Consider the following 20,836-nt stretch of genomic DNA (forward strand, 5'->3'; position numbering starts at 1 on the left):
GTGCCTTATCATGGTCGAGAATCATGACTTCCTTCAGTTCCGTTTCTTTTCTTGACGTTGGTTCATGCTTCAGTCGAATGAGGCAATTAGGGAAAGGGTTAAAGCTTGGCCAAAACTGGATTTTGTCTAAAGGAACAGCTCCCATCTTCTCTGAGATGTAGAGTTTGCCGTCTAAAACCGGCATAAGCTCCGCGTAACTACAGGAATTGGTTTTGGAGCATGTCGGGAGGTCTTGGTCTCTGGGTTGCTTGTATGACCCTTGGGGGGCAACAAGTGGAGCTTCGCTTCCTCCCTTTCGCCTTGTTTGCGAAGGTTTTCCATTAGACCCGTAAGATGGGCCAGTAACTGGTCCATTTTCTCTAATAGACGGGTAGAAGGTGAAGATGTCGAAGTTAACGGTTCCAGAGCCGGCACAGACGGAAGCAATTCCGACACGACATTGTCAACTTCTTCAGGGGGTGCCTTCCTGCCCTCCGTCCCGAAGGCTATCTGAACGCAGGGAGGTGCGAATCATGCCTGGGGCACCACTATTTCCCTACTTGCTTTTGGGAAAAGTAAGCTAAGCATCAAATCGTTAGGTAGGTATGGTCCCGGAGAGATCTTCTGGAACCCTCTTACCCATTTGCATAGTTTCTTACGTGCCACATCCCTAGACTCCATTGACTTGGGATTACCAAAACCTTCGGACACTAATGTCCGACAGATATTGCAAACTTGGGGTCACAATATTGCAGGGATTTGGAAATAATATTGCAGGGGGCATGAAACCTGCATGCATTATGACCATAGAAATACTTACTCTTAATGTTGCAGAAGACTGCAACACATTTCATCTGGGGTTCCTCATGTAAAGAAAGGAAAGCAGAATGAGTATACAATTGATTATCTCACCTGATAAGCAATATGTAATAGTCATCTTTTAACTATTATAGCTTGGGATAGTAAGCTAGAAAGGAATAGTGGGAGACACATACTTGTGTAACCCTTGCAAGCAATTGCTGTAACCTCCCCTCAGTATTAAATATAAAGAGTTTCCTTTATCAAGGCAACTCGAACGAAAGGGTTCTAACCTCTAGGGAGAGAAAAGTGTACATTGCCACTGCCCCTTCTAATTATCTAATACTGTAGGATAAGGATAACTGATTTCTAATCAGAGTATTGAAGGAATTCTATTCTTTCAAAATAGGTTCGGTCTCAGCAGAAGCCTGCACAAGGGTACCCAAGATATGTTAGAAATTAACTACTGTATAATCATAATATAGTTTTCTGTTTGCAGTATATACTATATTGCAAAATACTGGCTATTGTATAATTATATATTGTAGTTCAGCCAGTATGCTGTCGGTATGGCTAGCATCTGGTGGCACGGTCCAGCTGGCAAGACGCCGACTGGACTAGGAAATATAAAAGACACATATTTGTGTATCCTACCCAGCCTATTTGCTGTGGCCTTCCCTTCCAATATTAAAACCGTAGAGTTTCCTGATCAGGGAAGCTCAAAGATAAGGGTTCTAACCTTTAGGGATAGAAAGTGTACTACCACCGGCCTTTTAATTTATTTAATATTGTAAGGTAAAACGTAAATTGATTTCTAATCAGAATATTGAAGAAATTCTATTCTTTCAATATAGGATTAGTCTCAGCAAACACCTGGGCAAGAATACCCAACATACTTTGGACAATAACTACTACTATAATATATACAATAGTTTTCTATCTGGAGTATGTATTCTACTGCAATTATACTGACTACTGTATAAACATATAATGTAATCTAGCCGGCATAGCTAGTCCCTGCCGGCATAGCCCAGCCAGCCTGCTAGCTGAAAGAGAGAGAGAAAGCATGGAGTGAAGGACTGCCTTATTACTGCATATGTCTACACTAAATAAGAATGGAAATATATAATTTACTGCCTTCTCCAGAAAGAAGGTTCAAATGGAAGGGGAGAATGCATCATTCAGGCTTCCATCCAACCACCAGTACCATCACCGGCAAAGTCTGGCCGGCACATGGCAGGCAGAAAAACACCCGGCAGCAATGGTACAGTCGGCATGCTGCCAGCTGAGTCAGTACCTGTCAGCACCGGGTTAGTATCCCGGCAACAGGACTTGTGGCCGGCAGTCCAAGGGAGGACTGAAGAACCTTGGTGACAGAGGAGACTTCCCTCCAACAGCCATCATGGCTGCCGGCAGCCGCCATAGCCACCGACAGACGTCATGGCCGTTGGCAGCTGTCACGGCTGTCGGCAGCCAGCATAGCCGCCGGCAGTTGTCATGGCCGCGGGCCAGCAGTCGACATGGCCGCCGGCAGCCGGCATGGTCGCTGGCAGCCGTCATGGCCGCCAGCAGTTGTCCTAGCCGCCGGTAGCTGTCATGGCCGCTGGAAGCCGTCATGGCCGCCGGCAGCCGGCAGTCAGACAACAGATGATATGTAGGAACCCGGCCCGCCCCGCAACCCACCGGTAATTGGTGAGATTGCAGGACGACGGCCAAAGAGTTGCGATGGCAAGGCCATCACTAAAGGACAGAGGGGGGAGGGAAAATGGTCCTGTATTTGGTGTGGAAGGAGCCGGCAAGGTTGCCGGTCCTACCACACCCCTAAGAAACTCTGTGTCAGTATCGGCGCCATCCCAGGCGGCAGGAGGATATCTATTCTCCAGCCTAAGGTCTACTAATACAGTTAAGGGGACGGCGGCAGTGCCGCCTCCTCTCAACAAGGGAGAAACAGAGTTCCAGTGCCGGCGCCATCCTAGGCGGCAGAAGAATGTCTATTCTTCAGCCTAGGGTCTGCGAGCACAGGACTAGTCTTCTAGACCGCAGGGAGAAGGTGGTATCCTACAACCACTTCAAGTGCGGCCTAGGGAGGTCTAGCCTCCTATGCCAGCAGCCTAGCCGGCAGGGGAATGACTATTCACCCTGCCGGCCGGCTGCCGGCAAAGACCAAATACTCTAAGGTTCTGACCGAAACCCAAAGCCTGCTATATGCCGGCCAAGGGAAGAGACAGAAAATACCAGTCAAGTCAAACCTGAGTGTTTAGTCGAAGGCAAGACTAACTAGGGTTGTAGTCTAAGGCTACACTCAGAGGGAAGGAGAGATTACCCTTAATTCTCCACTGGAGACGAGTATCGGTTTATATGATAATTGTAGGAGATATCTATCTCCGCCTGAATTGATAAAACGATACACGAGGGTAAACGGGGAAATTTCCGAAAGTATACATCGCCTAGGTTAGGTTACCTAGGCAAGACGAGATCTCAATTACTTAACTCAACGAAACTCTAATATATACAATCGACATAGAAAAAGGAAAAATTATGCATACTATAAATATCTTTACAAGTATAAAATGCCTAAATAGCTTTCATAATTAATTAATTAATGCTTTGTTCCGACACAGATACAAACCTTCGCTATTTATAATAGGGTATTACTTATGGCGCAGCTGAAAGACGAGCCATGGGGGTGGGGTAGACTGGCTACCCCGCTCACTCACACCTCTCGGCTGAGTAACCACTTTACTTTTTGGCTCGGTAGAGGACGGACATGCTGCCCTTCTCTCCCGCAAAGACTGGCCTTGATGTTTCTCGTTTATTTCTATTTTTGGTTTTCTTGTGTGTTTTCATTTATCTTATATATATTTGAGTGTATATATGTATAAATGGAAATATACGTTGTTAGATACGTGTAACTTTAGTGCTGTTGACATCGTATCCAACTGCCTCCGCCGTAAGGTTGTTGTCTTTCGGCAGGTTCTCAACACTGCCATGTGTTTCATTACAGAATCAAAGTTTATAACAGTTCAGCTCCCTTTCGAGGAATTAACTTACAAGGAAGGTGACTTATTCCCCGAACAGTGTATTTTGTGCAACGGAGAATGAATTGTAATTGATAACACTTTCTTTTTTTTCACAGGTAACAGCGACGTAGTACACATGGTAGCTCGTGAGCTGCCCTCATTACGAGGTAGCATTCGCTGTCAGCCTTCAACTTGATGTTCCTCCTCTGAGGGGAACTTCTCTCTCTCTCTCTCTCTCTCTCTCTCTCTCTCTCTCTCTCTCTCTCTCGAGAGAGAGAGAGAGAGAGAGAGAGAGAGAGAGAGAGAGATTTGTTTACGCCAATGCTTTTTTCCCATGGAGCTGGGAGAAAGCTTTACTTAGGCTATGTCCTCTTGCGGGAGGACTTCTCTCTCGTTTGCAAGAGAGATTTTTACGCCCACGCTTTTTTCCCATAGAGCTGGGAGGAAGCTTGCCTTAGGCAATGTCCTCCTTCGGGAGGACTTCTCTCTCATTTGCGAGAGAAAGTTCTTACGCCTACGCTTTTTTCCCATAGAGCTGGGAGGAAGCTTGTCTTAGGCGATGTTCTCCTTAGGGAGGACTTCTCTCTCGTTGCGAGAGAGTTCTTACGCCTATGCTTTCATCCCATAGAGCTGGGAGAAAGCTTGTTTTAGGCGATGTCCTTCTTCGGGAGGACTTCACTTTCGTTCACGAGAGAGATTATTAAGCCTACGCTTTTTTTCCCATAGAGCTGGGAGAAAGCTTGTCTTTGGCGATGTCCTCCTTCGGGAGGACTTCTCCCTCGTTCGCGAGAGATATTTTACGCCTGCACTTTATTCCCATAGAGCTGGGAAAAAGCTTGTCTTAGTTGATCTTCGGGAGAACTTCCCTCTCGTTCGTGAGAAATAACTTGTAGGAGTTTGCTGATCCACCAGGGGCGGTGGCAGAGCTTTCTCCGAAACAGGTTATCACTTCAGGGGAACGAGTCTCTCGTCCTCGAGAGAAGACCGCCACTGGGCATCAGCGGTCCCCCGTTACACTTATGGTTCTCCTTCAGGGGCGAAGCAAGAGCCTTCTCTTAAGCGACATTCTCCTTCGGGAGAACAAGCCTCTTGTGCGGAGGTGTTATCTTGATCCTTCGTCATGGTGATTCTGCGGGGTCTCATGACAGTGGAGTCCTTCGGGACTTCGCTCGAAACCTTCGGGTTTCAGTTATGCTGAACCTTCGGGCTCTCGTAACGATGGTAACGTTGAGCCTTCGGGAACTTGTGCCATCAATCACGCTGACCTTTCGGGGTGTCGTGCGAGGTTCCTCGTTACGCTGATCCTTCGGGGTCTCGTAACATTAGTTACGCTGAACCCTTGGGCTCTCGTAACTTTAGTCACTCTAACATTCCAGTGTGTTGTGAGAGGGAAACTGCGATTTCTCGTTATGCTGACCCTTCGGGGTCCCGTAACATCAGTTACGTTGAACCCTAGGGCTCTCATAACTTTAGTCACTGACACTTCTGTGTTTTGTGACAGGGAAACTTCGGTTTCTCGTTACGCTGACCTTCGGGGTCTCGTAACATTAGTTACACAGAACCCTTGGGCTCTCGTAACTTTAGTCACTCCGAAATTTTGGTGTTTAGTGACAGAGAAACTTCGATTTCTCGTTGCACTGACCCTTTGAGGTCTCGTAACATTAGTTACGCAGAACCCTTGGGCACCCGTAACTTTAGTCACTCCGACACTTCGGCGTTTAGTGACAGGGTAACTTCGGTTTCTCGTTGTGCTAACCCTTCGGGGTCTCGTAACATTAGGTACGCTGAACCCATGGGCTCTCGTAACTCTAGTCGCGCTAACACTTGGGTGTTTTGTGACAGAAAAACTCCGGTTTCTCGTTGCGTTGCTCCTTCGAGTTCGCGCAACACAGTTCATGCTGAACTTTGGGGTTCTCGTGACCAGAGTCATTCTTATTATGACAGAGACTTTTTAAACTCTCGTTGTGTTGATCGTTCGCGCTCACACAACACAAGCTATCGTGAACCTTCGGGTGAGCGTAGAAGTGAGTTCTCTCAACAACCTGAGAGCTCTCGCGTGCACGACCAAGTTGGCGCGCACGACCAAGTTGGCGCGCACGACCGAATCGTCGTGCACGACCTCCTTTGCGCGTGCAAACTAAATGGCGATCATGGCGCGAGGGTTCATCCTTTGGCGCGCCATGCGCGCGAGCAACCTTATGCGCGAATAACCTCATGCGCTCCACGAGCGCGGAAAAGGTGCGCGCAATCGGGAAGGGCACACGCACGAGCTCCCTTCCGCTTACCAACAATGCGGCGCAAGAGCAGCACAACCATATTGGCATGCGCACACGATCGGATTGGAGCGCACGACTGTATTGGCGTGCACGCACAACCAACTTGGCACGCACGAACGAGGTGCACGCAACCGGTTGAAGTGCGTGAACAACTCTTATGAGCCTTCGGGGTCTCACAACGCAGTTCACGCTGAACCTTTCGATTCTCGTGATCATAGCAATACTTGTGACAGAGTGTTCACGAGTGCACAAGAGGTTTACTCTTATGACAGAGTTTTCGAACTCTCATCCCGTGAATTGTTCGCGCGGCCATCGTCATCAAGAGTTTTACTCTGATGACAGAGGGATGCCTGCTGCCTAAGGGTTTACAAATCCCTACAGATAACTAGGACACAGTTCCTTTGGGTCCTGGTCACGTATCACGATTCCTGGAAATTCTATCAGGAATCGGCGACAGAGTTCCTGCAGGTTCTCGGCACAACATCCCTTAGGGTCGTGAGAAAGGAATTCACAAATAGATTCTGAACCCCTACGTTCTCATCCGAATCTCTCAGTTTCCGCGATCCAGAGTTTTCTGAAAACTCTATGGTCGACCCCCCCTCCCCTCTACGGGATGGGTCTTCCAAAGGTGTGACTCTACACTCCCAGCTGATTACTATATCAGCTAGTCTGGTTTCGCCAGCACCAATTCTTTCGTTTTCGGACGAACCACCGTCATCTTTCCTCCACCTTCCCACTTCAAGTGGTTTGGTTAGCAGATGGAAATGAGAGAGGAATGAAAATTCCTTACATTGCAATTCATTTCCCTGGGCATGCTTTGTCTGATTTAGACGGTAGTTTTCTCACTATCGAGAAAGCGTTCGATGGCAACCCCTTTAGGTAAGCGGTCGATGGCAATTATGTCTGGCCTTCTTGAAGAAAACCCACACATACGAGACTTCACCCTTTTTCGGGCGACTTGTGCCTGAGAAGTTTTTACAAAACTTCAATGGGTGTTAAAACTTCATGAAGGCCGTAAGCATTCCCGGAGCATGCACTCTAGCCAAGACAAAACCCCAAGGCTATGGTCTTAAACTCAGTTCTACCGTTTGATGGAAGCAGCCTCCCCAGTCATTGTACCTTGGGTATAACGACTTGCCTTTTTACACGATAGTCTTCCGAGACTTTTATTCTATCCTTACAGGGTTATTGTTTCAAACAACTAGTCCCGAAGGAACATTGTTAGCTGACGTTAAAAGAATGTTAGCAACAGCGTGGGCATCTTTTCATTACGTTACGAACGTTTCAAACCCCGCCCACAGGTAAACGGACATCCGTTTCTGTGACCTAAAAGGAGCAATCCTCCGAAGAGGGGCTCCTGCAGTTGCCCAGCCCCTTGAGCAAAACTGCAGGTGCGACCGCTCAGCACCGAGAGCATAGTCGCACGAAAAAAAGGCAAGAGAAGAACCCCCCGAAGGAGAAAAACTCAAGTCTGGACAGGAAAAAACTTCCCTCGGAAGGAAAGTTACCCACCCAAGGAGGCGAGCCTCCTGAATGTTCTAAAATGAACTGGAGAGCTGTCAATCGTCAGGGGAGTACTTCCAGAAGAAGGAGACACGCCACTGACGAAAATCCATAGGGGAGGCAGCAACAGCCGAATCCCCAGGCCTCAACAAGACAGCTCTCACCGTTGCCATATTACAGAAACGAACTAGATTGGTAACTGTAAAATAAAAATCATTAGTACACATTCATTCCCCTGGGAAGGCTCCGAAGAGGAATCCCGAGGGAAAGGAACACAAGAATTACACAACAGGCACGTGCCCTCACAACCACTTACACTCACGGAAGGAGAGCTGTAACCAACACAGAATTATAACAATTATAATTATGTAACTATGTAATTATGTAATTTAAAAATGAATGGACATTAAAGAAAGAACGAAAACCCCGAAAGAAATCGTTCTACAAAGCTGAAAAATCAACAAATACCATTAGATTCATAAACTAATTGAGACAAAACGTACGGCGTAGCAACCCCCCCACACGGGAAGGAAGCTACAAAAGGCGTAGTAACGTAGTAAAAGGGTGAACGACCTCAAGAGAGAGAGAGAGAGAGAGAAAGACCGTAGTCAAACTCGATCGCGACCCATGAAATTACACCATGGTGGCCTAAACTGCCGAGGGCTCCACGGAGATATCGTACACTACACACACAAGCACAAACTCTGAAAAGGAAACTTACTGATTTCTATACTCAAATATATACATAAACATGAGAAAATGTTTACATATATATTGAGTAAAAGAAAAGTAAGTGATTAAGTAAAGACAAAACAAACAATGGCTGCCAAGCGAGGACAAAGACAGAGACTTCTGTCCATGTCCGAGCCAAAAGTGAAAGTGGAGCATTCACCGGTGTGTTAGGGGGGGGAGGGGTAGCTAGCTACCACTCCCCTACCCCCCCCCCCGCTAACTAGCGCGGGGGTATTACACCCTCGTTAAATTCTAATGGCTCGCCATTTCAGCTACGCTAAAAGGTAAACCCAATGTAAATAGCTTGGTTTGTATTTCAGTTACGGTACAAACAAGAATTACACAACAGGCACGTGCCCTCACAACCACTTACACTCACGAAAGGAGAGCTGTAACCAACACAGAATTATAACAATTATAACTATGTAACTATGTAATTATGTAATTTAAAAATGAATGAACACTAAAGAAAGAACGAAAACCCCGAAAGGAATCGTTCTACAAAACTGAAAAATCAACAAACACAATTAGATTCATAAACTAATTGAGACAAAACGTATGGCGTAGCAACCCCACCCACACGGGAAGGAAGCTACTCAGACGTAGTAAAAGTAGTCAAACTCGATCGCGACCCATGAAATTACACCATGGTGGCCTAAACTGCCGAGGGCTCCACGGAGATATCGTACACTACACACACAAGCACAAACTCTGAAAAGGAAACTTACTGATTTCTATACTCAAATATATACATAAACATGAGAAAATGTTTACATATATATTGAGTAAAAGAAAAGTAAGTGATTAAGTAAAGACAAAACAAACAATGGCTGCCAAGCGAGGACAAAGACAGAGACTTCTGTCCATGACCGAGCCAAAAGTGAAAGTGGAGCATTCACCGGTGTGTTAGGGGGGGGGAGGGGTAGCTAGCTACCACTCCCCTACCCCCCCCCCCCCCGCTAACTAGCGCGGGGGTATTACACCCTCGTTAAATTCTAATGGCTCGCCATTTCAGCTACGCTAAAAGGTAAACCCAATGTAAATAGCTTGGTTTGTATTTCAGTTACGGTACAAACAAGAATTACACAACAGGCACGTGCCCTCACAACCACTTACACTCACGAAAGGAGAGCTGTAACCAACACAGAATTATAACAATTATAACTATGTAACTATGTAATTATGTAATTTAAAAATGAATGAACACTAAAGAAAGAACGAAAACCCCGAAAGGAATCGTTCTACAAAACTGAAAAATCAACAAACACAATTAGATTCATAAACTAATTGAGACAAAACGTATGGCGTAGCAACCCCACCCACACGGGAAGGAAGCTACTCAGACGTAGTAAAAGTAGCGTAGTAAAAGGGTGAACGACCTCAAGAGAGAGAGAGAGAGAAAGACCGAAGTCAAACTCGATCGCGACCCATGAAATTACACCATGGTGGCCTAAACTGCCGAGGGCTCCACGGAGATATCGTACACTACACACACAAGCACAAACTCTGAAAAGGAAACTTACTGATTTCTATACTCAAATATATACATAAACATGAGAAAATGTTTACATATATATTGAGTAAAAGAAAAGTAAGTGATTAAGTAAAGACAAAACAAACAATGGCTGCCAAGCGAGGACAAAGACAGAGACGTCTGTCCATTGTCCGAGCCAAAAGTGAAGTGAAGCAGTTCACTAGTGTGTGAGGGGGGGAGGGGTAGCTAGCTACCACTCCCCTACCCCCCTGCTAAGTAGCGCAGGGGTAATACACCCTCGTTAAATTCTAACATCTCGCCATTTCAGCTACGCTAAAAGGTAAACCCAATGTAAATAGCGTGGTTTGTATTTCGGTTACGGAACAAACCAATTGTAAAGTCCCTCCAACAACACTGCAAGACCAACTGCACAAACTAAAATAAAAGCAAAGATTAAAATGACAGAAAAGGGTGCCAAGTACAGTAGTACTCTCCGACAGCCTTAGTCAAACTGAAGGTTGTTCTACCTATCAGGTAGGCGAAGCGTCTTCGCCACTTGAGACCAAAAATGTCTACCTTGTTAAAAGTCTAACGGACGTCTCAACTTTGCCGACATTATGTTCCTATCAAAGGTCAACAGTTTATGTTACGTGTAGGATCAAAGCCACATTTGAAAGGCAGTAAGAGTATGTGCATACTGCATGAAACCAAATTTAAAAGTGGTAGTGTAGCAATAAAGACTGACAGATGAGGGGGTCTCCTCCGCCACCCGCCTGTAGTCATAACTACTATTAAAGAATGATAGTTCCCATTCGAGTAAGAATTCTCTAACCTAACCTAGAATACAGTCCTTACTCATGAGGAATTGAAGCTCTAACCTTACTTAACCTGACCCAGGATACCTTCTTATTCTACAAATATCGTAGAATCTTTAAGCGGTGCATGGGTAAATATACACCAAAACTACACAAGCTTAAATTTATTTTTTAAACAAACAACATTTGCTTCGCATTTTTTTCCATAGGTGTGAAGTTAAACTCATTCTGCCCACACAACTATAGTAAACATTTAATGGCTGATGCTTCACCTCAATTAGAATTTAACATTGTCATCATGAATCGCCATTCAAACCAGATTAAAACAATTGGCACCCAAGTTCCCTTACTTATTGAGGCATCTAAATATTTTGATAAATAAAGTTTACGATTATAAAATCTGGATGATTTGTAGATCGGCGGACAAAGGCTAGGTCAGGTAGTGTTTTGTTTTCTCAAAGATATCTGTTAATCAAAGGTGGTTGCCCCCAAAATTTTACGTACATCACTGTGTCAGATCTTGGATATATAAATACATATAAAAATATAAATACTGTTATGGGCTTTAACACAATCTTATACTTACCAATCAACTGCCATCCATTCAACTTTTCCGAGATGTGCTTTGTTGTCCTGTAAGGAAACAAATCCTTTACTTAATATTTAATAAATAATGAGATCTAATATTATAGAGCAAAGTAATTAAGGGGGGAGCTCCAGGACAAGGGAAGTGAGGGCACACCAATATTGGTTATGGGTTATGAGTATATTCAGCAGCATAACAAGGTTTCGGCGGCATACTTTAGACTTAAATAAGATGTGCGTACTTATAATGTTAAGTAATACAAGTAATATAAGTGTCCCCTGATGGGAGAGAATACTTTAGTATCGATGGGGAAGAATTGCGATCAAAAAGTAACTGGCGGAACTTACTTGAATATATCACTTCTTCAAACTCCCTATTGTTGTTATAACAGTTAAAACACTTAACGTATACTTACAGCTTCGGTGACAATGTTCGGCTAAAGATTTGTCCGATTAACAACTGCTAAATTGCGAACTACGAATGACAAAATACAAAATTGTTGTTTGAATGACAAAAACAAAACGCGGGGAACAAAAACAAACATTGGGAGGCGTTTAGTTTTAATATTTTCCCATTCCCATTTCTTTTATCTCTTGCATATGTTATATCTGTATATAGATTTAAACTACTTATTTTTCGTTCTCAATTTATTTTACTAATTCTTACAGACAATAAATCCAGTTTAGTTGTGTATTGTGTATTAAATATATTTTGATCACGAACTAATTTTATAAGAAACCTCCCCCGTTGTGTTCAAATGAGTTCCGAATTATTATGAAAACACTTGAATCTTAACACGATCAACAAACATTAGGGGTCGTTTAGTTTGACCATATTTTTATTATTTTTTTTTTCTTCCATAGATGATGTGTCCATATGAATATTAGAATTATCTGAAATTTTCTTTCTTGTGTTTTAAACTATATTCAGATGATACTCAGTTTTAACTCTCAATTTCAACAACACAAGATACAGAGAAGAAAATTGATGAGATAATGACTGAAATAAAAACATGGATGCAGAGAAAAAATCTCAAATTAAATGTTGATAAAACAGAATGTATGTTCTTTGGCACAAAGGTGGGTTTGAAGAATTGCCAGTTAATTCAAAGTATAAAAATTGGTGATGCTGATGTTGGGATTGTGCCTGTTGTGAAAAATTTGGGTGTACTGATAGACTGTAATTTGTCAATGAAGGACCAAATTGTGAACACAGTGAAAGTGTGTAACTATCACCTGAAAAACATAGCATTTATTAGAAAATATTTAACAGAGGGCAGTACAAAAATTTTAGTGATGAGTCATGCAATATCAAGGCTTGATTATTGCAATTCTCTGTACTACAAATTGCCCAGTACACTACTAAGAAAGCTTCAAAATGTGCAAAACCGGGCGGCTAGACTGATAAAAGGCATTAAATTTCGGGAGAGAATAACTCCTGCACTGATCGATCTACATTGGTTACCTGTTAAGGCTAGAATTGAATTTGAAATTTGCTTGTTGACTCACAAAGCACTTACAAGTGATAAGCCTAAATATCTTTGTGATTGCTTGGTCCCCTACCCTGAAGCTACCAGCGCCGCTGTAAGAGTTAGACATGCAGATGACCCACATAGACTATTCGAAATTAGTGTGAATCATGCAATAGGAGGAAGAACGTTCAGCTATGCTGCACCGAGACTCTTTAACGACCTTCCACTCGATATCAAGAATAGCAATAATGTGGCAGCTTTCAAGAAAAAACTGAAGACTTATCTTTTTAGAAAGTGTTATAATAGTGACCTGAAAACTATTAAGCCTGAATACAAATGCTAGCGAAATAACTGATAACGATACAGAGCAAAATATTAACTGGAATTAAATTATTTTTTCACACACCAAGGCCCGCCTGAACAGACTTTTAGTGTCTGACGGAGGGCGAGAAATAAACCCGTAAAAGTAAAAGTAAAAGTATTATTGATATACATACAGATTAGATTTGCTTTATTTTTTATCTCTATTTATCATAATCTTCATAGGCAATAAAACCAATTTATTTGTGCAATAATTTTTTTATTACAAACTAATTTTAAAAGAAACCTCTCCAGTTGCTTTCAAATTTTGCAAATGTTTCTATTTGGTCACTCGGCAAAATAAGTTTGCGGGCACTTTATCATTATATGGATATGTGCAAAGCGCCTCAACTTATTCTTATTATTGTAAATAGGCTTGTTTTACATGTAGCCTACCATTAATAAATTAATGTTGAAATTCTCAATCTCTACTTTTATCCCATTCTACCATGAAATCAGATGGGACAACACCCTCCCATCATCAGTTTTGGCAACCTATTGTGGTCAGTTTGGACTTTTTAAATTCTTCTTTCATGTGCATTGCCGTATTCCTAAATGCGACCAGATCCCTGCTAGGATCTTGCAACGTACCTATACTTATGTCTTGTTTTCTCAATTGTCCCAATTTTGAGCATGAAAATAAATGTTCAGTAGCATCTTCTTCATCTTTGCACAGATTATCTGCATATTTTCCCCTGAAATTTACTTTTGAATTGACCATATTCAATCTTGTCATAATTAGTTTAGTTTGATAATATTTCTTTTATGTCTTCCATACAATATTAGTCCATATAAAGATTGTTAGCTTAATTTTTTTATCGTTAACTTGAGATAATAATTCTTATTGCTAATAAAATCGCCTTGAATGGCCAGACAGTATTACATTGGATCTCTCTCTCTCTCTCTCTCTCTCTCTCTCTCTCTCTCTCTCTCTCTCTCTCTCTCTCTGGTTACGGCTCATTTTGCTTTTGCCCACACATACACCTAATAGTCAGGCTCACTCTTTTACATTTTCCTGTGTCCTCATAGATCTGACAACAGAGCGATTACTAAACAATTCTTCTTTGTTCAAGGGGTTAACTACTTCACCCTGGTTGTCCAGTGGCTTCCTTCCTCTTGGTAAGGGTACAAGGGACTCTTTAGTTATGGTAAGCAGCTCTTATAGGAGAAGGTTACTCCAAAATCATACCTTTGTTCTCTATTCTTGGGTTGTGCCATAGCCTCTGTACCATGGTCTTCCACTGTTGTGAAGAATTTTTCTTCACTTTTCTCCTTTCAATCGTATTTTTAGCTCTCTTCTACTAATACAGTAGCCACCCCTTTTACGTCCTCTCCTACATTCAGTTTTCTTTAACGAAGCATCGGGAAGACTAATCTAAACTGAGTTGTTGACAGTAGTGTACGCCATGCTCGTGACGTCACAGCGTAGATACGCACGGCGCAAAGGCGTAACCCCGGCGTATGTTGGTTCTTTCCTTAACTACATGGGTCGAGACTAAATTCCTAAACTGAATTTTGATACAATTTTCAATACTGCTGAATTAATGCATCTTTTATTTCTCAATACCAATTAAGGTTTGTTAATTTTAAGATGTATGACCATCGCACCAGCCCATTGCTAATCAATCATTTAAACTATTTATTTTTAGCAAGCCAGAATAGGTAGGATTGTTGTATATACGAACTCCCTTAGAGCAGCAAAAGATTTCTCTAGAGTATTTAGTACAAAATCCTGCCTCCTCTGCACTCCTTGCAACAATACATTGCCCTGTCCTAAAGTCCCCATATGACACCTCAACTGGATTACCTTGCGCATGATGACTCTCACCTGTCTAGAAAGGTGAAGCTAGGGGATCCCTCTCGACCTTATGGTCGGCCCATTCGTTCAGAAGCCGCCCTGACCGACTGACCTGCTGTGGCGGGATGTTGCAAAGAAAAAAAAAACCAACACCCTTGATCCCACTAACCGACAAATGTCTCCTCTGCACAAACTTTCCACTTACGTTATCATAAACTGGACTCTTAGACATAAAGGACATAAAAACAAACCATAACCTTTAAACTATACTTATTAATACTAAAACAATCACTTAACATAGGCCATCCACAATCAATTTAATAACACTTTAAACTAATAAAAAAAAATTAACGCTAAATATATAATTAACAAAAAAAAGCTTCCACAATCAGATAAACCCTAACAAAAACTCAAAACTAAAATAGACCACAACCAATATGTGTATATTATATTTTATTGGACACCAACACTGTCCTCAACACAAAGCCAAAATGTCTTTTAAGGCAAAGTACCACTATCACCGCTTTGTGGTCACCTATTCCACTGGGTGGCAATTTGCCACAACTACTTTCCTGATTGGGGTCGTTGTTATTATCATTATCATCATCATCATCATCATCATCCTCATCCTCTTCATCATCATCCGCATCCTCTTCATCATCATCCTCATCATCTTCATCATCATCATCTTCATCATCATCATCATCAACAGCAATCTTAATTCAAAGGCCCGGTCATCATCTGTTCAGCAATCCAAAAAGCAGTCCAAACAAAATCGTAATACAGGCCAGGTCATCAACAATGAATCCACTTTCTAACAAATTTAGTCTCTCCAAAGGAGGAATCACGGCCTGCCAAAATAAAAAAGAAAAACACTTACGAACACTCCTAGCTAACTAAACTATCGCAATATAATCAAAGATAAATAATAAACTGTCCCTATCATTCACAATCACGACAAGCAAATATAAACAAGACTGTACTTACTCAGAAAATAAATAATCACTTCCACGCTGGTAAAATCAGTTAGATAAGGTAAATCCAGCATTCACACACAACTGCCTCTAACAGCAGTCAAATAAAAAAAGCATTCGCTCCGAAACATTTACTACTCTCCTAACCTAGCTAAAAGTAAACAAACAAACAACCTCATTTATACCAACAGTCTTTCTCACAACAAACAATCGATACACTAACTCTCTCTCTCTCTCTCTCTCTCTCTCTCTCTCTCTCTCTCTCTCTCTCTCTCTCTCTCTCTCTCTCTCTCTCTCTCTCTCTCTCTCTCTCTCTCTCTCAGGATTTGGCAAAAAACAAAAATAAAAATAAAACAAAAATAAATCCTCCACATTCCTCCGCCCTTACTTTGCCAAATCCTTCTACATTTTCACACAACCACTTGCATTATTTTTTTCATTACCCAGTCGCAGTCGGGAACGGGACTCTGCTCCGAGTAACTGGGCCTTCATACACTCTCTCATTCACTTCTTCCTTATCACAATCATTCATTACATTAACACTATTCCTATCAAAATCCGTATCATCTAATATATCATGTACAATCATATCTACCTCGTTCTCATCTGGGCCTAAAATTACACTCATTTCTGTAAACAGTTCATCCATTTCATCAAAAACATTCACAACTTTAGCAAAAGATTCATTCATGCTACTTATCATTCTCTTATCTCTCACTCTTGCGTTATTCATTCTTTCTTTTACATCATCGAACGAAAAGCCACACACACTATAAGTATCATTCATACTCGGCCACGTTTCATCTGTATTAATACATTCATCTTCCACACTCACTTGCACATTTACACCCTTGTCATACTTATTCGTATTCTTGCCTATACCTATAAATTTCCCTTGCACTTTCTCCACACTTAAAACTTTCAAACGCCTCTTTTTTCCTATATTCAACTAACACTAATTGTTTATTTTCCAGCCCTAACTTCTCATGCATACTAGATTCATACTTGCTCATTTCCAGCCAATTATTCATCCCATTCTCACAAACACTGATCCTATTCCTTCCACACACACAGGAGGACTCACCCAGCTGAACCCTCTTACACTCTAGTTTCCCGAACATCCTGGCTGACTTAATCCCTTCTTCCTACATACTCTAGCTACATGCCCATCTACACCACATTCAGTACACTTACCCCGTGACCCCTTGCACATTCTAGCATAATGACCATCCTTACCACAATTACCATAAATCACATTCATACGATTACTACGACATCCATTCGCTATGTGCCCAGTCATACCACACCGATAACATTTTACCCCTTTCTCTTTCTTGCACTTGCTAATTCTATGCCCTACCTCACCACATCCAAAACAAGCACCTAGAGCCCATCTACATTCATACTTCTTATGACCTTCCTTTCCACACCTATAACACTTTTCATCACGGACACGACTATCTGATATACCTCGATGCGCACTCACACTCCTATCCCTATTGCGCCAATTACCCTGCCTAAATCCTTCATTTGTCCTTACAGGTATTCCCACATTACTCACACTAACACTCCTATCTACTACACTATCAGCTACCCTCATCAGTCCTCTCATAACAGCATCTCTAAAACTAACAAATTCTGGCACACTTTCTTTCATTCCAGTTCTTACACTCACAGATTTACTTTCTTTCATGCACCTATCTAACTCATAATCCTCAACTATCTCTAAAATATCATCCCATGTCAGTCTTTCTTTCGTCCGCCTCATTTTCTCCTTCCGTTTCAAATTAATAAATTCACTCACATTCTCAGGTATGGTCGCCAAAAACTTCCCCATTAACTCCTTATTTTCATTTATACCTTCATCCCCATACTTCTTCCCAGCCAACGTTTCCAAGCTACATACATACATCGATATCGCTTCTCCTACATTCATCCATGCCTCATCAAAATCATTCTTACGCTTATACCTAACACTCCCTTTCATACGTTTCACCTGCTCAATTATTCTCTTTTTCACACTTTCATAATCAACATCCCCCACACTCATTATCACACCATACACTGTCAACAAATACCCAGTCAAATATTCTCCTAACTCCCTAGCCCAAACTCTCTTGCTATCACCATACTTATCCTGACAATACCTCTCATACTCCTTGAAAAACTCATATACATCCCTACTACTATGCTCATTGAACCTTTCACACCGAGGTACTTCTCTCGTAAACACAGTCTTACACACATCACGTTCATTCTCACTGCTATCATCACTACTACCTTCCTTCTTGTTTCCTTCTTCTTCATTTGAATATAAAGAATTCAATTCAACGCTCAAATTCCTATCTTTAACCATTCCTTTCTTACCCTTTTTCTTACTTATCACTTTCACCCATTCATGATCATCTTCACTCTCATCCTGACCTTTCTTCTTTTCCCTCTTCATACTACTTTTACCTTTCTTCTCATTCTGCCTATCACATTTCTGTTCATCCTTATCATGCCTAATTCCTTTAATTTCAATCTCAGTATCACTATTGCTATCACTATATTTTCCTTTCCCATCATCACTTACCTTAGCCTTCTCTTCCACTATCAACCCATTACCCAAAGCTGAGGACACTCCTCTGACTGCACCTTCACCCATTAAAGTTTTCATCCTCCCCATTACTTGCCCCATCATATCTTCCATTCGTTTCTCTATTCGTTCTTCATTCTCTCGCTTTCTCATCTCAACACCCTCTTCCACTCTCTCTACAGTTCCCTGAATTTCCCCCAGTTTCCTATGCATCTCCTCATCCTTACAGTTCAACCTCTCATTCTCTACTAGCAACCTCTCTTTCTCAACTATCAACTTCTGTTCCCGTTCTTTAACCAACCGCAATTCCTCCCTCAGTAACTTGTTCTGCTCTTCCATTTTTCATTCTTATATCTAATTTCTTAACCTAATGCAGTCCTTTGTCCAAGAGTCCAGCTTCCTATCCCACCTCGGCAGTCCCTGTTCGGGCGCCAAAATAATGTGGCGGGATGTTGCAAAACAACCCCGACACCCTTGAATCACTTTAACAGACAAATGTCCCAACAAAACAAACTTTCCCCTTACGTTATCTAAAACCAGACTCTTAGACAAAAGGACAAAATAAACAAAACATAACCTAAATAATATATTTCTTACAAACTATAATAAATCAAACCAAAACCATCCACAATCAAAATTAAATATACAGGAAGAAGAGCCTGGTATACCTTAATTGCAGCCAAAGTGAGAATTCTTGGGGTGAGCCAGTCAAGAGTGCAAAGTGCAACCAGGTCAACAGCCAATCACGGGCAAAGGGCAATCTTCAAAGGAGTGCAGGTACTACAACCTTGGCCATAGTTATTCCCCCATTTTTTTAGCTTAGACTAATTTTAACTTGCTTAGAATAACAGGCGTTTACATATTCGGACTGTGTGTGGTGGGATTGTGAGTATATATTTTTTTTGGATATTAATTTCTGGTTTGAGACTAGCACAGTCTCTGGGTCACATGGGCCACGTGTCCCCCAGCGGCAAGAGGCCGTGTCTTACATAAGGTAAGGCAATCTACACAGTCACACGCCACGTGTCCGACCCCATTTTGATTATTGATTATTGCAGACCACGTGTCTAACCCATCATTTTTATTATTTTGAATTGCTTTTAATTTGCATTCCTTTTATGATACCATTTTTGTGTTGTTAAGATGTCCGTTTTCTTTCAATGTAAATTTGTGAATAAATCAATATTAGGTTAATTAAACCTCCTTAGTATTTTTGCTCCCTCATTTATTTCAATGTGCAAAAGTATGAATATTTGATCAGCGGACAGAATACCCAATATTTGAAGAGTAAACCTAAGTAAGTCTATAGATGGTAACAGCGAGGAATTTTGTATTAATATATTTGGTTCGAAGGTAAAGATCCTTATCTTTAAACTTTCAAACTACTTTACATCACTGCTCCCATTTTTGGTTTTGTCTAATTACATTAACGTAAAATACCTGTCCAGCATCTCGCTGGGTTAGCTGGGACGGAGTTGGAACAGAGCCTAAGAGTGAGATGACTATAGACTTGACAAAGCTAGAGTAGGCCATAAATTACTTTTATTTTCACGTGTGGAGTTCTCCGGCCTCTGGACAGTAAAATTTCCCCCTTTTGTATTTAAGAGTGAAGGTTAGTAAACTGTGGCAGTAAAGATATTAGCAGGGTGTTTGTGCCCCGAGAGTAAAGTGCTCATTATCCTCCCCTGTTGATCTTTGTGTAACTGCCGTAAGGAGACTTTCCCGGACTAAGTTCCCACTCAAACATTTCGATAAAAATTCTCCACAGCTAGAGAATTATGGGATCCTTTGACTGGCCAGACAGTACTACATTGGATCCTCTACTCTAGTTACGGTTCACTTTCCCTTTGCCTACACTTACACCGAATAGTCTGGTCTATTCTTGACAGATCTCCTCTGTCCTCATGCACCTGACAACACTGAGATTACCAAACAATTCTCCACCCAAGGGGTTAACTACTGCAATGTAATTGTTCAGTGGCCACTTTCCTCTTGGTAAGAGTAGAAGAGACTCTTTAGCTATGGTAAGCAGCTCTTCAATGAGAAGGACACTCCAAAATTAAAACTTTGGGTAGTGCCATAGCCTCTGTACCATGGTCTAGCACTGTCTTAGGTTGGAGTTCTGCTTGAGGGTACACTCAGGCACACTATTCTATCTAATTTCTCTTCCTCTTGTTTTGTTAAAGTTATAGTTAATATAAGAAATGTTTATTTTAATGTTGTTACTGTTCTTGGAATATTTTATTTTTCCTTGTTTCCTTTCCTCACTGGGCTATTTTCCTTGTTGGGCCCCTCGGATTTATAGCATTCTACTGTTCCAACAAAGGTTGTAGCTTAGCTAGTAATAGGCTATATATATATATATATATATATATATATATATATATATATATATATATATATATATATATATATATATATATATATATGTGTGTGTGTGTGTGTGTGTGTTTTGGTGTATGTGTATGTATG

General features: G+C 41.6%; 1 protein-coding gene across 1 annotated transcript in view; it reads right to left on the bottom strand.

Annotated features, from left to right (window-relative positions):
- Positions 1-20,836, bottom strand: part of LOC137618610 (zinc finger protein 585A-like) — a 152,105-nt gene that overhangs the window by 25,488 nt on the left and 105,781 nt on the right. The window contains exon 3 of the mRNA XM_068348720.1: positions 16,295-16,416. Coding sequence (XP_068204821.1) covers positions 16,295-16,416 — 122 coding nt within the window. The remainder of the gene's footprint in view (positions 1-16,294; positions 16,417-20,836) is intronic.

The sequence above is a fragment of the Palaemon carinicauda genome, chromosome 25, assembly GCF_036898095.1.
Source record: "Palaemon carinicauda isolate YSFRI2023 chromosome 25, ASM3689809v2, whole genome shotgun sequence".
NCBI lineage: Eukaryota > Metazoa > Arthropoda > Malacostraca > Decapoda > Palaemonidae > Palaemon > Palaemon carinicauda.